We start from the raw sequence: 14,196 nt of genomic DNA on the forward strand, positions 1-14,196 counted from the left end.
TATATATATATATATATATATGTAATATGTGTGTGTGTGTGTGTGTGTGTGTATCAACAAACCTACAAACTTACCTATATAAGACTGTGATGGTCTAGAAGTGTGTTTCATGAAGTATGATCATTTGGCTTCTATTTTAGTCCTTTCCCTAGGATTAGAGGATGTCATACAACACACATTGAGGCCTTGACTAACTATGCTCAATGGACCTTAGATGATACACTGACCAGGCTCTCTCTCCTAAATGAAAAGTAAGATGAATCATACAAGCCATCCTCCAGAATCAGATGGTATTAGGCATTCTAACAGCAGCACAAGGGGGTACCTTTAAGATTGTAAAAGCTAAATGGTCTGTGTACTAAATGGTCTGTTCCTGATAACTTCTACTGATACCTCAAGGGCTGCTCAAGATAGTAAATGATAGGTTAAGACCATGTCAGATTCTAAAATTCCCCAGACCTCCTTTTCCTCTATGTAGAAGGCTATTACTGGTTCTTCCTGATGAAAACATGTGTTGCTTATATTCGCAATAGTCTTGCTGATTTTATTATTTGGCCCATGAACACAACTGTTTCTTTTGCCTCCAGACTTAAAGTTATATGCCTACCCAAGATGAGAATTCCTGATGTCTATCAAGGACCCTTTAGAGAGTGTCTCTTACTCTCAAGCACAACTACAACTTCCTTTGGCCTAGTCAGAATGGTCATCATCCCTTGCCCCCTCACTGTAGTTTAGGGGTACCTCTTCAGAGGGAGAGTATTTTAGCAACTGAGCTAGATAAAAGTATTATAGGTCGCCAGCCAGAGCTGGATCCTCAAGAGAGTCAGGATAAAGGTATAAATACATTACAACTTCGGCCAGAAGCACATCTGTTGCAGGGAAGGCCTCAAGATAAAGACAAAATGACCAGGCCTAAGGTAAATGGTAACACCTGGTCTGATGAAGTCCAGGTAGATGTCAGTCACCTTGATTGCGTGGCCAAGACCATCAGATTCATCCCTTCCTGAAAAGGTCTTTGTTCCTTCCATGTACACTTGCTACATGACTTGCTTTCCCATGGGACCAATGTTTCCTAAGTGACTATAGTTATAATCTTATTGGTTGATCGTAGCGGTAACCCACATTGTACCCACATGGTTGTGCTCTATAAAACTTCTCCTGAGAAGCAGGGTCCTCAGCATCTCACTTTTGGGTCCCCTCCTCCCTCTCAGGAGCTATATCTCCCCCTTCAATAAATACATCCTGCTCTTGAACTTCCATTGTTCCTTAGAATTCATTCTTCAGTTTAGAGAACACAAAGTTGGCATGTCAGACATCTAGCAGGTTGAGTTATATTCCCTCTATATTATTTAGAGGTCCTACATCATTTCCTCTATCAGAAAAAACATAGAAATATGGATAAGAGGCCATAAAAGGAGGCCAAAAAAGAGAAATAATTCCTTTTAGATGTTTATAATTGAAACTGCTTTTAGTGCAAGAGCATTAAGCACGGGGATCCATGAAAAAAAGTCAGATTTCCCTTTTCTTCTCCCAGTAGGTTTCATGTTGGTCATTGTACAATCAGTCACTTGATCTTTACTGGAAACCAAAACAAACACAGGCAATGAAAGAACAAAGGAAAGACAGAGGGAGTTTCTATTGACAGAAAACTCTTCTCAGATTACATCAACCATGCAGCAAAAACCTTCTGAAGCCTCATTAACGGGAATCTAAACGTGCACCCTTCAGGTTCACTGTCGTTCTCTTATACCAACTCTCCCTTTCCTCTTGCCTTATTAGAAACGCAGTTAAATGGGGCAGACATCTACTGGGAACTGAGGTGGTCACCTACTGCTTCACTTGGAATATGGAAGCAAGATAATATTCACTTGCTGAGACTATTTTAGTTGTGTTCATTCTGCAGTAGATAGTCCTGAAAAGACATGAATTCTCAACTGCCTCATTCAAGCAAGGTTACTCAGTTTTGAGCAGTTTGTTAGTCACCAGATTGCCTACTATTGCTAATCTTGAAACATTACTATTGTCCCTCTTTCTGGCTCTTCTTCATTTATTCATTTAACCTTCCAGACAAAATAGTAGGTAAAGTAGAAGCTTTGTCGCATTCTAATGGTCTCTTAAGATACTGGATATATTCTGAGGTGATACGATACAAGAATTTATGCCCTAAAATGTCAAGTCTACTGAAAGATATTCTATTATACTGTGTTTTATGAATATGAAGGTATCAAATGGTAGTTCAGTGTATTTCACAGATCAGGAGAGAGGTCTACACTAAAGAGAGGAATTTATGATTCATTAAGAGATGGTTTCTGAAGCATAGGGTCATATGATAACAGCTAGATGTGATCTAGCTGATGTTTAAAAACCTGTAAGAGGAGAGGAGGCAGAGGACAGGACTAAAGAAGAACCAGGAGGCAGCAGGCAAACAAGGTGGAAGTAGCATCAGCATAGGTCCATGCAAACTCCTGAAAGGATATTGGCTTGGGCAAGACGTTGGTTATGAGTCAAATGGGGGATAGAAATGAAATTCAAAAGCAGGCTGTGGAAAGAATGGGGGAAGGAAATGGAGAGAGGTGCTCTCAGGCAGTTTTGCTTTAATGAACTAGGTAAAAGAAATGGGATGGGAGCTGGGAGAATATTCGTATGCTAGTGAGAAAGTTCTCATAGAGAGGACAACTACCTATTATTGGCCTGCACAGGAGCAAGGACATGGGGGGGGTAGAGGTGTGGTAGGTGCATCTGGTGGGGAGGAGTGAGGGAATTCTCTCTGGTTACACCTATTTATTTCTATGCAGCAGGCAGCCAAAGTCACTGATTAAAAGTGCAGGGGGTGAAAGTACTGGAGTACTTAACAGTAGACAAGAGGATGGGAAGAGCTGTTTGGGAGAATAAAATAAAGAACTTAGCAGGGCAACATAATAAAAACGGTTGTTGGAGTTTTGAATGCTGGTATTTGAGATGTATGATCATAAATACAAAGTAACTTGAGATAGCATGTGTTATCATACAAATATTATCTCAGCTAATTGAAAGCCAGAGAAATCTAGGCACCTGGGTATAAGCAACAGATGGGAGGTAAAAGAAAAGCCACATTACACAGGATGAGGTGTCGAACACCTGTAATCCCGGCTGTTCAGGAGCTTGAGGAAGGAGGATCCCATTTGAGCTTAGCCTGGGAATTTAGCAACACTAACTCAAAGTAAAAACCTTTAAAAAGAGCTGAGAATGTAGCTCAGTGGTAGACTGCTTATCTAGCATGTGTGTAGCCCTGGGTTCCATCCCCAGTATTGCAAGAAAAAAAATTATACTGTCATTTTTATAGCTTGAGATCTGTCAATGTTTTTACTCTTTCATGCATGCTATAATAAAATATAGTTTGCAAGGCTGATCATTTCCTGGTTAGGTCTTATTTTGGGGGAAACAGGGTGAATGAAACATTCCAATTCTAAAGGTCTTTTTGCTGAATAGCCTTACACTTAAAAATGTGTATATCAAGAAAAATATCTTGTTTATTTCATTTTAAACTCAGCCCTAAGTTCAATTAATAACTTAATAAAGTAAAATGATAACACACTGAATTTTTCTTCAGAAATCACAGGTTCGGCCAGGAATTTAGCTCGGTGGTTCTAGTGCCTGCCTTGTAAGCACAAGGATCCGAGTTCAATCCCCAGTAACAACAACAACAACAAAAAAAGGAGCCACAGGGTCACAGGATCATTATATCAACATAAAATCTGAGGGCATAGGCCAGGAGTGGTGGCTCATGCCTGTAATTCCAGCACTCGGGAGGCTGCGGCAGGAAGATCTTTGTGAATTCAAGACCAGCCTGGGTACATAGTGAGTTCCAGGTCAGTCTCAACTACATAGTGAGACCCTGTCTCAAAAACCAAAAACAAAACAAAACAAAAAAATCTAAGGGCATAGCACTGTCTGCCTCTTCTTCCTACTCTCAACATATGCCAAGATGAAAATAAAGAAGTTATAAAGCAACTATGTGGGTGATGGCAGTATGATGGGAATTAATAGCAAGATAAATGCACACAGGTCTAGGAAAGGCCATTTGTGCTGTTTGGCAAGGACATGAAAACTTGATTATTCATTTTGTTAGTCAAACAAAAGAGCATGACTTTTAAAAATGAAATCAAATCCAAATGTTGATACTTTTTACAGACTGTATTGTAACACAATGGGTCCTTGCTTAAGGTCCTTTTATAACATGAGATGAAAGAATGTCAAAGCACATGTCACAAAGCTCAAGATGCAGAGGTAAAACAGTAGAAAAGAGAAAATACCTTAAGGGAACTTTCATGGAGATTGGATATGCAGAAGAGAAATCTACTGAACAAAAGTTCTGACATCTACATGTAGTGGCTATTACATAAACCAGGAAAATTAATACAGCAAGGAGAACTGTACAAGGTTAAGTGATGTTTTTAGATAAATAAACAGGTAAAGTACAGAGGAATTTTAAAATGTAAATTCAGAGTTCGAGAAAGTTAGAGGGCTAACAAATGCAAGGATGATATTTAGTATTGTCCTGTTACTTTCCAACAAAAACATTTTTACACATATTTACAAGACCCAATTCCAAAAGCATAAGTGAAGAAAAGAATGAAGAAGTGGGCCTGGGATTAAGCTCAGTGGCACCGCATCTGCCTTGAAAATACAAGGTCCTGAGTTTGATCCCTAGTACAGCAAAAAAAAGGGGGTGGGTGGTGGTAATTTTGCTCAGTGGTGCTGCCACCTGCCTCACAAATGCCAAGTCCCAAGTTCAATCCCCAGTACTGAAAACAAAACAAAACAACCATCACCACAACAACAACAAAAATCAAATAATGAAGAAGAACATTTAGTCAAACTAGAAAGTTGTAGGAAAAGAAACAATTATAAATCATGTTAACAATAAATTACATTTCAACAGTTATTAAGACGCTTCGATAAAATATGGAGACAAACAGGCAAGTGGCATATATTAAAAGGTTTTTTCCATAGAGATATTTTTATTCCTTTTTGTTCTGATAGGTATTGATTATGCAAGTTGCATAATTAAGTGAATATGTGGTTTGAGAACATGTGACCTGTTTCAGAGAACAGAGAAAGAAGTTTAAGCAAAAAGTGAAATAATAGTGTTACATGATCAATTTTTACTAAGGTTTCTAGACCCTCCGGAAATGCAAGAATGGATGAGTGGTTTTCAAATTAGTACTGCAAAAGGCCTAAAAGAAATCAGTGATGAAGTACCCGGGCCAACTGTACAACCAAATCGAAAGTTATACATTTGATTATTAAAGTAAAAATGAGAAAAGATGCCTCGATTCTTTTCACTTCTCACTCTTACTGTCATGAGATCTGTGCCCTGATACAGTGTCAGCAGAAAAACATCACTGCAGGCTCTGCGTTATAGGGGACAAAAACAAGAACAACAAAATCAAACTTAGGTCTCTCTACATTCCAATAAAGTACACAATGTGTGGCAGCATTAAGCAAAAAGAGAAAGGAAAGATAAACAAGGAATATGAAAGAAGCTATGAATAAGACTCAGGAGATTTTAAAAATAAGAAAAGATTATTATGAAACGTGTTAGGCTGCTGAATTTGAAAACTCAAGATAGGGGAGAATTTCTTCAAGATACCAAAAGTACAAACCCTAAAGGAAAATATTAACAAATTAATAATTTAAAAGAGTCTTTTTATCCAAAGACACTATAAGCCAAGTTACTGGCTTAAAGACTGTGTTTAAAATAGGTAAAACTCAAAATTATACAGAATTCATAAACTTCTTCAGATCAAGTAAGAAGAAAAACCCAGTTCAGTTCAGCTGAAAAGGAGCAATGATATAAACAAGAAATTAACAAAAGAGGAACTCAAATGGCCAACAAATACAGGTTAAGCTGCCTGTCTTCTCAATAATCACTTTATACCCATCATATTGCCAAAACATGATAGAAAAAAAAACTGCTGAAGATATAAAGCTATGAGAATTCTTACACTCTTCTGATAGGGGTATATATTGGTACAACAGATTTAAGAGCAATTTATATATATATCCTGCAAAGGAAACGTGTGCAAGAATGTTTACTGTAGCATGAGACTTCACAGTGGGTCTCTATGTAGAGGAAACATGAAATATGGGCTTAATGAGATATATACAGTGGCCTTAAATTTCTTTCTAACATTTTACTCCTTAAGCTAGTATTGGACAGTTATTCTTTACATTGTTCCTATACTTTTCTGGCTTGATATATATCCTGCAAAGGAAACGTGTGCAAGAATGTTTACTGTAGCATGAGACTTCACAGTGGGTCTCTATGTAGAGGAAACATGAAATATGGGCTTAATGAGATATATACAGTGGCCTTAAATTTCTTTCTAACATTTTACTCCTTAAGCTAGTATTGGACAGTTATTCTTTACATTGTTCCTATACTTTTCTGGCTTGTCTACATTTTTTCAGAAAATAAAAAATAATGATGACTTACCAAGCTATCCACATCAATGCTGGAGTTTACAGCCCACTGCAATGTACTCATGATGTTCATAGCTAAAGTTAGAATAATACCAACTGATCCTTCTCCTTCACCTGCATGGAAAACACACAGAACAATGCTCACGTTAATTCTCTCTGCTATGAACTACTTTCGTTTTTCCGCCTCTATGGCACATATCACATTAAATATACAGTTCGATTTCATGTTGATCTTAACCATCTCTGTTTTATCTCAGTCCATCACAGGAGCAGTGATGCCCTTCTGAAGCAACCAATCAATATTTTAAATCAAAGACTGATTGAATATTAGGAAAGAGTCACCTTTTCAAAGTAGGTTTTATGTGTGGAAGTAGTTGTTGGTATTGGGTTGATACCATGTTTATTGTAAAGTCCTGTATCATAATGAGCTCCTCTACAAAAAGTCAAAAGCAGGGCAAGGATCATTTGCGTATCACCTTCAGGATGTTTAGATGTGATTTACCTTTTGCAAAGCCAAGTTTCTTTGCTAATCAGACTCTAATGGAAAGAAAATGACTTTAGTGCTTCACCAGGCAGCCAGAAAACTAATGGGTCTGCCATTTAGAAAAAGAGGATTGCCTATTACATTAAGAAAAGAAGTGGAAGGACGGAGGGCAAAATGACTAGTTCCTAGAGAAGAACAATGATTTAGTGATTAATTAGAATAAATGTTTTTTTCAGGGTTATGAGAGACCACTAATTAAAATTCCTGAGTACTCATTCTTATGTTCATAAAGATTTTGTAAAAGGAATGCTCTTAAATTATTATTAATTTAGGCTATCAATTCCCACTTGGTATTACTTGAATCTAAAGTGCATGATAAAACTCTTGTATGGTTAGAAATTTGGAAGAAATAATTCATCCTATTAATTTAAATATTTTTCACAATTCCTCTGACAGAAGACTTGCTGTAGACAGTACATATTTCTGCTTTCTTAGTACTAAATAATTTATTCTAACAGTTAAGATAGAGTCAGGGCTCTAATATATTACATGGTCTGAAGATTAAGGCAAAAATAAGGTAAAATTTTAATAAAAACATAAGGTATTATTTGCTGTGGACTAGGCCCTGAAGCAAAATATTTCACACAGATTATCACATTTACTACCTACCATAAATGTATGAGATAGGTTTTATTACTTTTTTCTATATACATGAGAAAAATGAGAGGCTTGGGGAAACTAATGTTTTCAAGTTAAAAGATCTGAAGGCCAGTAGAGTCAGGACTGTTACGGCCAGGTGGCTGACATCTGCTCTGGTTGGACATCTGATTGGGCTAGGAGGCTCTGTACTATGCTGATTGTTACATGCTTTGGCTATTGCCTCTGGTAAAGGCAGGATTCGGTCATACGCTTAATCATTATATGATATATTGGTCTGAATTGTTAACAAATCTTCATTTTTAAAATTTGCCAATTTTTGCCCTATTTCAAGTAACTTAAATGAAAACATTAAATATTTTAACTCTAAGAAAATCCTTAGTTTAAAAAAATTGGCAGAAATGAATGATGGTACTGTAGATGACTCATGAATTTTCCTGCCCATTTATATATTTTCTGTATCACTGGTCTGGTGGCTGCTGTGACTGAGAGAACAGCAAATATGTAGTTTCCTACCATCATGGCAGCTGTGTAGATGCATGACAGGTAGATCCCTAAGCTAATCAAAGCCTGTTCCTTTTCCTTCTGGACAGAGCAACTCTCCCACTAATTTAGGGAGCCAGAACTAAGGCCACATAAAATCCATGTAGCATGGCCCTGTACACCAAGAAACTGTTTGTTTGTTTGTTATGCTAAAGAGGATTCAACCCAAGGCCTTTGCACTGAGATATATGACCACTCATTTTTATTTTTTATTTTAAGACAGGGTCTCACTACGTTTGCCAGGCTGAACTCAAACTTGCAGTCCTCCTGCTTCAGCCTCACAAGTGATTACAAGTTTGTGCCAACATGCCCAGCTAATAAAACCCATCTGAGAGAGAGAAACAAATGAAATAGTCATGGCAAGGAACTCACACAGTTCAGCGGCAGTGTTCAAGAGATGGGAAGGATGCCTGCTGCTGACACTCTGGTGCCCTTGGGTCCCTCTGAGGGCCCAATGGTGCTGCCTGCCCTGGGGCTACTTGTAACTTCCAACTGGTACTTCTTTTGGGGGTTCTTATAATCTAACAGTCCTGTAGAGTTGGCCTTGATTCGGCATTTCCTCTGAATCTTTGTCCATTGTCATTCACACACACACACACACACACACACAAACACACACACACACACACACACACACTGTTTTTATATATATAAATTTTTATTTTACTTATTATAAAATATTTGTGTTTTTTTCTCAAGCCTGAATTAAGAACTTCTATATTCGAAAATATGGCATATTGTTTTTTGTTTTTAAGACAGGGTCTCCTTATGATCCAGGCTATTTAGCTTAGAGTGGTCTTTAATTTGTGATCCTCCTGCCTCAGCTTTCCAGATTGCTAGGAATATTAGTATGCACCATCATGCCTGGTTTATGCCTCTTACAGCTAAGTTTTTTCCCTTCTGTGGCAGTTTTCCTTCATGCAGAATTCATATTAGGTAAATAATTTCACCAGCTAGTGATTAAAGGAACAAAACTTACTGGAAAGGGAGAAAGGAGGTATGTCTGTGTGTATTTGTGTGTGTATCTATACAGGTGAATATTTCTCATTATTCAGAGAATTCTTTAATAAAGATATCTGTAAGCGTTGAAGCCAAGATCTTTTACTAATATGAACACAAAAGATTTTTTTTTTCATTCACTCATAGATTTGCTATCTGATGTTCTGTATCTCAGTTGCTTTTAACTGTGAAACAGGAAAATTATTTGCTCAACAAAAAACCACAGAAGTTCAAAGAAATCATTTGTTTAACAATAAAACCAATACAAACTCTGCTTAAAGATAAGTTTTGACTTACAGGCTTAGCTAAATTGTTAAGGAGTATGTAGTACCTGTTGTTAAAATGGAAATGAAGGTAACAGCAATGAAGAAGATGACAAAAACCATTTCTATTCTCATTTGGAACCAGCGCAGTGTTGACAAATACAAGAACCAGTTGGCAGTATGTAAATTCAGAGCTTTGTGGAACAGGGTTTCAAAGTAGGGTTGCCGTCCAAAGGCACGAAGTGTCCATAGTCCTTTTAAGCTTGTGACAAGATGAGTGAAAATTGGACTCCTGCCTGTGAAATATTCCCATAGAAAACGATGCAAATCATGTAAACACAGAATGCAATTTCATATTGCTATGATCCTTTAAAAGACTTACTTATCTTGATCATATCATAAATGGAGAGGAGAGGTTGGAGAGGTTTTTAATTCTGGTGCCAAAAGGGATCTGTTAGTTTTTCTTAATGAGTTACCCTTCCTTTGTAAACGGAAGGAAATTTTCTTGTACCATGGAATAAAAACTTATTACAAAATCATTGCTATTGTTTATTTCTATTTCTTAGTACTGGGCATTTTCTTTCTAGCTGATTCTAAATTATTCACTGCTGAGAAATAATTTTTTTCTTTTAAAAGTATTTTTCAAGTGTCTCAAGAAAGTTATGCAAATTTAGCTAGAAACTTCTAAGCAGAAATATATTAGAAGTTTATCCCTTGAAAGTGAAAATATTACAGTGATACATGAATACCCATATTTATAGCAGCACAATTTATAATAGAAAACCCTAGGAGGCAGCTTGTATGTCTACTAACAGATGAATAGATCAAAACTGGTATTTATACACAATTGAGTGCCATAAAGAAGGATAAATTTGAGTCATTTGTAGAAAAATGGATGCACAAGACCATAATATTAAGTGAAATAAATCAGACACACAAGCTTAAACATCACATAGTTTCTCTTATATGAGAAACTCAAAATGTAAATAAAGACCAAAATAAAAGATAACAAGAGATAAAAGATAACAAGAGAGGTCTTCTGCAAAAGGGAAGGAGACCAAGAGATAGAAGGAGGGGGGAAGGGATAGAAATAAAATTAAGTGAGCAGGGCATTTAGCTCAGTGGCGGCACACCTGCCTCAGAAGCACAAGGTCCTGAGTTCAATCGCTGGTATTAGATAAGAAAAAAATTTTTAATTAAAAAATAAAATTAAGACATACTATGTACAAATACCAACTCCCACAAGGAATACAATCATTATGTGAAACAATAAAAATTTTTTCAATTTTGCTAAAGGAGTAGGGGAAGGATAGGGAAAAGTAAAGAAGGAAGAGAAAAAATATGAGAAAAGGAAAAACATGGAAACAAAGTCTTTGTAATTAGGGAATGGTGAAGTGGGTGAAGGGAGGGCAGGGGTATGGGGAAAAAATGAGAACCAAGACCTGTCATGTAAAGGTACAAGATCCCAGTGATGAATGTAACTGTACTGTATACCTAAAATGTACCCATAAACTCAATGAAAAAAATGTTTTTTTAATTTTAAAGAAAAAAATGCACCTATGTCAAGGCTGATTAAAAAATGTGCTTATCAAGGGGTTCAAGAAGATTTGGAAGGAAGGATCTGAAGGCAATAAGCCCAAGAGAATTATGTCTAGTGTCTTTATCTCAGTGATAGCTCACTGCTGTTTAATTTAATTAATTATGAATGAAAGTCCTGTTCAGCAATCCTGGTAAGATTCTATACCCTTGCTTCAAAATCAAAATAAAGTCAAATGGTCATTAATTAATAAAAACAATCATTTGAAGGAAAATGGATGCACCTTGAGACCATAATGTTATGTAAAATAAATCAGAGACATGAGCTTAAATATCACACAGTTCCTCCTCTATGAGAAACACAAAATATAAAATAAATTGTAGAGCAAAATAAAAGGTAATGGGCAATAGGGAAATAGATCTTTTGCAAAAGAGAAGAGGGTCAAGAGAAGGAGGAAAAAGAGAGAAAGGAAGGGGATTTAAGAAAGAAGAAATAAGCTATGTTATGTACATGTACCAACTCCCCATGATGAATGTAAGCATTGTGTACAACAGACACATATCAGTACAGTGAATACATAAACAATCCATTTGTACTTTGTAGTGTAGTTTCCTTTTGTATACATATACACTTCCAAAATCATTACTATATAGGGTAAAAGCAGGATTTTTTTTTTATTTTTTGAAGAGTGGGTTAATGCAGGATTCCCCAGAGCTCCTGTGGCCTTTTCCACAATGTGCACTGCACATTCAAGGTCATACCTTCAGATTCCAGCTGTTTGAGTTGCTGTGAAGTGTGCAGGAAATATGCTCTCAACGTAATAAAAGCTGCTATCACTGGTACGGTGGCCAGGAAGATGTAAGGCTGTAAAACTGAGACAACTGCTACAGCTCCAATCACAATTAATAGCAACTGCAGAGTTAAAGAAAACATATCAGTGAGTAAATGTTTTCACATCATAAAGCGGACAAGATGTTAGTGATTTATATCTACATTCACTCATCCCACGCACTCTCACTCATTCTCAATAACAGACACGGCACCCTTCTACTGGGAAGGCAGCTATTTTGAAATACACTTTTCCAGATTCTATGAAAATTCATAAAATTGTTTAAGTCAATGACAATAACACATTTGATATTTTGAAGACATGGCACTCCTTGAATTCAATATATTTTCATTTCACAGACAACTTACAGTTATGTAGGACAAATTTTAAATGAATATGAAATTTTCAGCTTGACCTTTTTCTCTTTTAAAAAATGCTATTTTGAAATAATTTCAGTACGAGTGTAAATTTTAGGATTTATTTGGTTGAGATAATTTTCAAAAACTGGGTATTTACTCTGGAGCTGTTTCAGAAATATTTGGTTTTAACACAGGTTTAGGAGGATTGAATATAACAGAGGGAGTAGAAGCCAGTATAGCAAAGCATAGCTTCCCCAGGATCTAGAATTAAGGCACCTGGAAAACAAATACTTAACAAGGAGAAATAGACAAAGAGCTCTGAGAATCAAGACAAAATCCACAGGAATGCTTAAAATCATGGAAAGCAGAAGACAATGCAGAGAAGAGAACAAAGCACTGTGGAATGTTTTGGCTCCTAACAGGAAGACCTGACTCTGTCTGAATACACATGGCAAACCCAAAGAGGACTGGCAACCTCAATGATAAACAACAGACGGGCAGCCCTAGTGCCAGGAGAAACCCATACTTATTACAACCTGTAAATACAGTATAGATTTTACTTTGAGAGTAATTCCCTTTGTGTGGCAAGCTAGCGTTGGACAGGAAATGCACTGCAGCTCCTGCCATATTTTGTCATAGAATAATCAGGAGCCATTCAGAGAAAGGGTTTAGGTTTAAGGCTGAGTCATTCTTAGGAATCAGAAGTCACAAGATTATCACACCTAAGGACCTCTGGAGTTACCCTACTGCAAACACTGAGTGTCAGACTTCAAGATAAAATTAGTCAGAGGAGATAAAGAAAAGAATCAATCTACCAATTTAAACATATATGCAACTAATATTGGTGTGCTCAGTTTTACAAAGCAAACTATAACAGTAAAAGGAACAAGCAAACAAGAAGATATAATTTAATTTTTTTTATAAACTGAATCTTTATTGGCACATTTTAGATATACAATACATTCATCATTGGGATCTTGTACCTGTACATGACATTATCTTGGTTCTTATTTTTTTCCCCATTCCCCTAGCCTTCCTTCCCACCTCAACACTTCCCTTTTTACAAAGACTTTGTTTCCATTTTCTTCCTTTTATTTTATATTTTTCTAATTTAAATACATATGCACCTAATATTGGTGAATTCGATGTTATAAAAGAAACACTACTTAACATAAAAAGACACATAGGTCCCAATATAATAATAGTGGATGACTTCAATTCTCCCACTGTCACTAACAGATAGGTCATTCACACACAAAAATCAAAAAAGAAACATCAGTGCTAAGCTATACCACATGTCAAATAGACTTAACAGATGTTTACAGATCATTCCCTGCAACAACTACAGAATATGTATATTCTTCTCAACAGCTCATGCAATGTTCTCCAAAACAGATCATATTTTAGATCAAAAAGCAAGCCATAACAAACACGAAAAAAAAATGCTGAAATATGTAGTTTCTTGCATCCTATCAGATCACAATGGGATGAAACCAAAACAACAGCAAGAGAAACCACAGAAACTATACAAACAATGGAGATTGAACAACTCATTTTTGAATGATCAGTGGGTCATTGTAGAAATCAGAGAAAAAATTTAAAAATTCCTAGAATCAAATGAAAATAAATACAAAAATTACCAGCACCTCTGGGGCAAAGCACAAGCTGTTCTAAGAAAGAAGTTTATAACTATAAGTGCTTATATTAAAGTATTAGAGAGATCTCAAATAAATGACTGTCAAGGTCTTAGACAAATAAGAACAAACCAAATGGAAGCAAAGAAATAATTATATCAGGGATGAAGTTAATGGCATACAGTAGAACAATAAATACACAAGATCATTAAAACAAAAAAATTGGTTCTTTGAAAACATGAACAAGATTGACAAACCTTTAGCCGAACTAACCAAAAGAAAGAGAAAATCTAAGTCAATAAAGTTAGAGATTAAGAGAATGAGAACTATACAGTGAGTTCAAGGCCAGCTTCAACTACATAGTAACACTTGGTCTCAAAAAAAAAAAAAAAAAAAAAAAGGGAAAAGGGGGGGGGGCAGGAAAAA

General features: G+C 36.2%; 1 protein-coding gene across 1 annotated transcript in view; it reads right to left on the reverse strand.

The window, feature by feature from the left end:
• The window catches only part of Cftr (CF transmembrane conductance regulator), a 177,009-nt gene that overhangs the window by 36,528 nt on the left and 126,285 nt on the right, over nucleotides 1-14,196 (reverse strand). Inside the window, exons 19-21 of the mRNA XM_010621897.1 lie at nucleotides 11,710-11,860; nucleotides 9,480-9,707; nucleotides 6,479-6,579 (exon numbers count right to left, since the gene is read on the reverse strand). Of these exons, the coding sequence (XP_010620199.1) occupies nucleotides 6,479-6,579; nucleotides 9,480-9,707; nucleotides 11,710-11,860 (480 nt within the window). The remainder of the gene's footprint in view (nucleotides 1-6,478; nucleotides 6,580-9,479; nucleotides 9,708-11,709; nucleotides 11,861-14,196) is intronic.

Source organism: Fukomys damarensis, unplaced genomic scaffold (genome assembly GCF_012274545.1).
Source record: "Fukomys damarensis isolate Sample0158 unplaced genomic scaffold, DMR_v1.0_HiC HiC_scaffold_4, whole genome shotgun sequence".
Classification (NCBI taxonomy): Eukaryota; Metazoa; Chordata; class Mammalia; order Rodentia; family Bathyergidae; genus Fukomys; species Fukomys damarensis.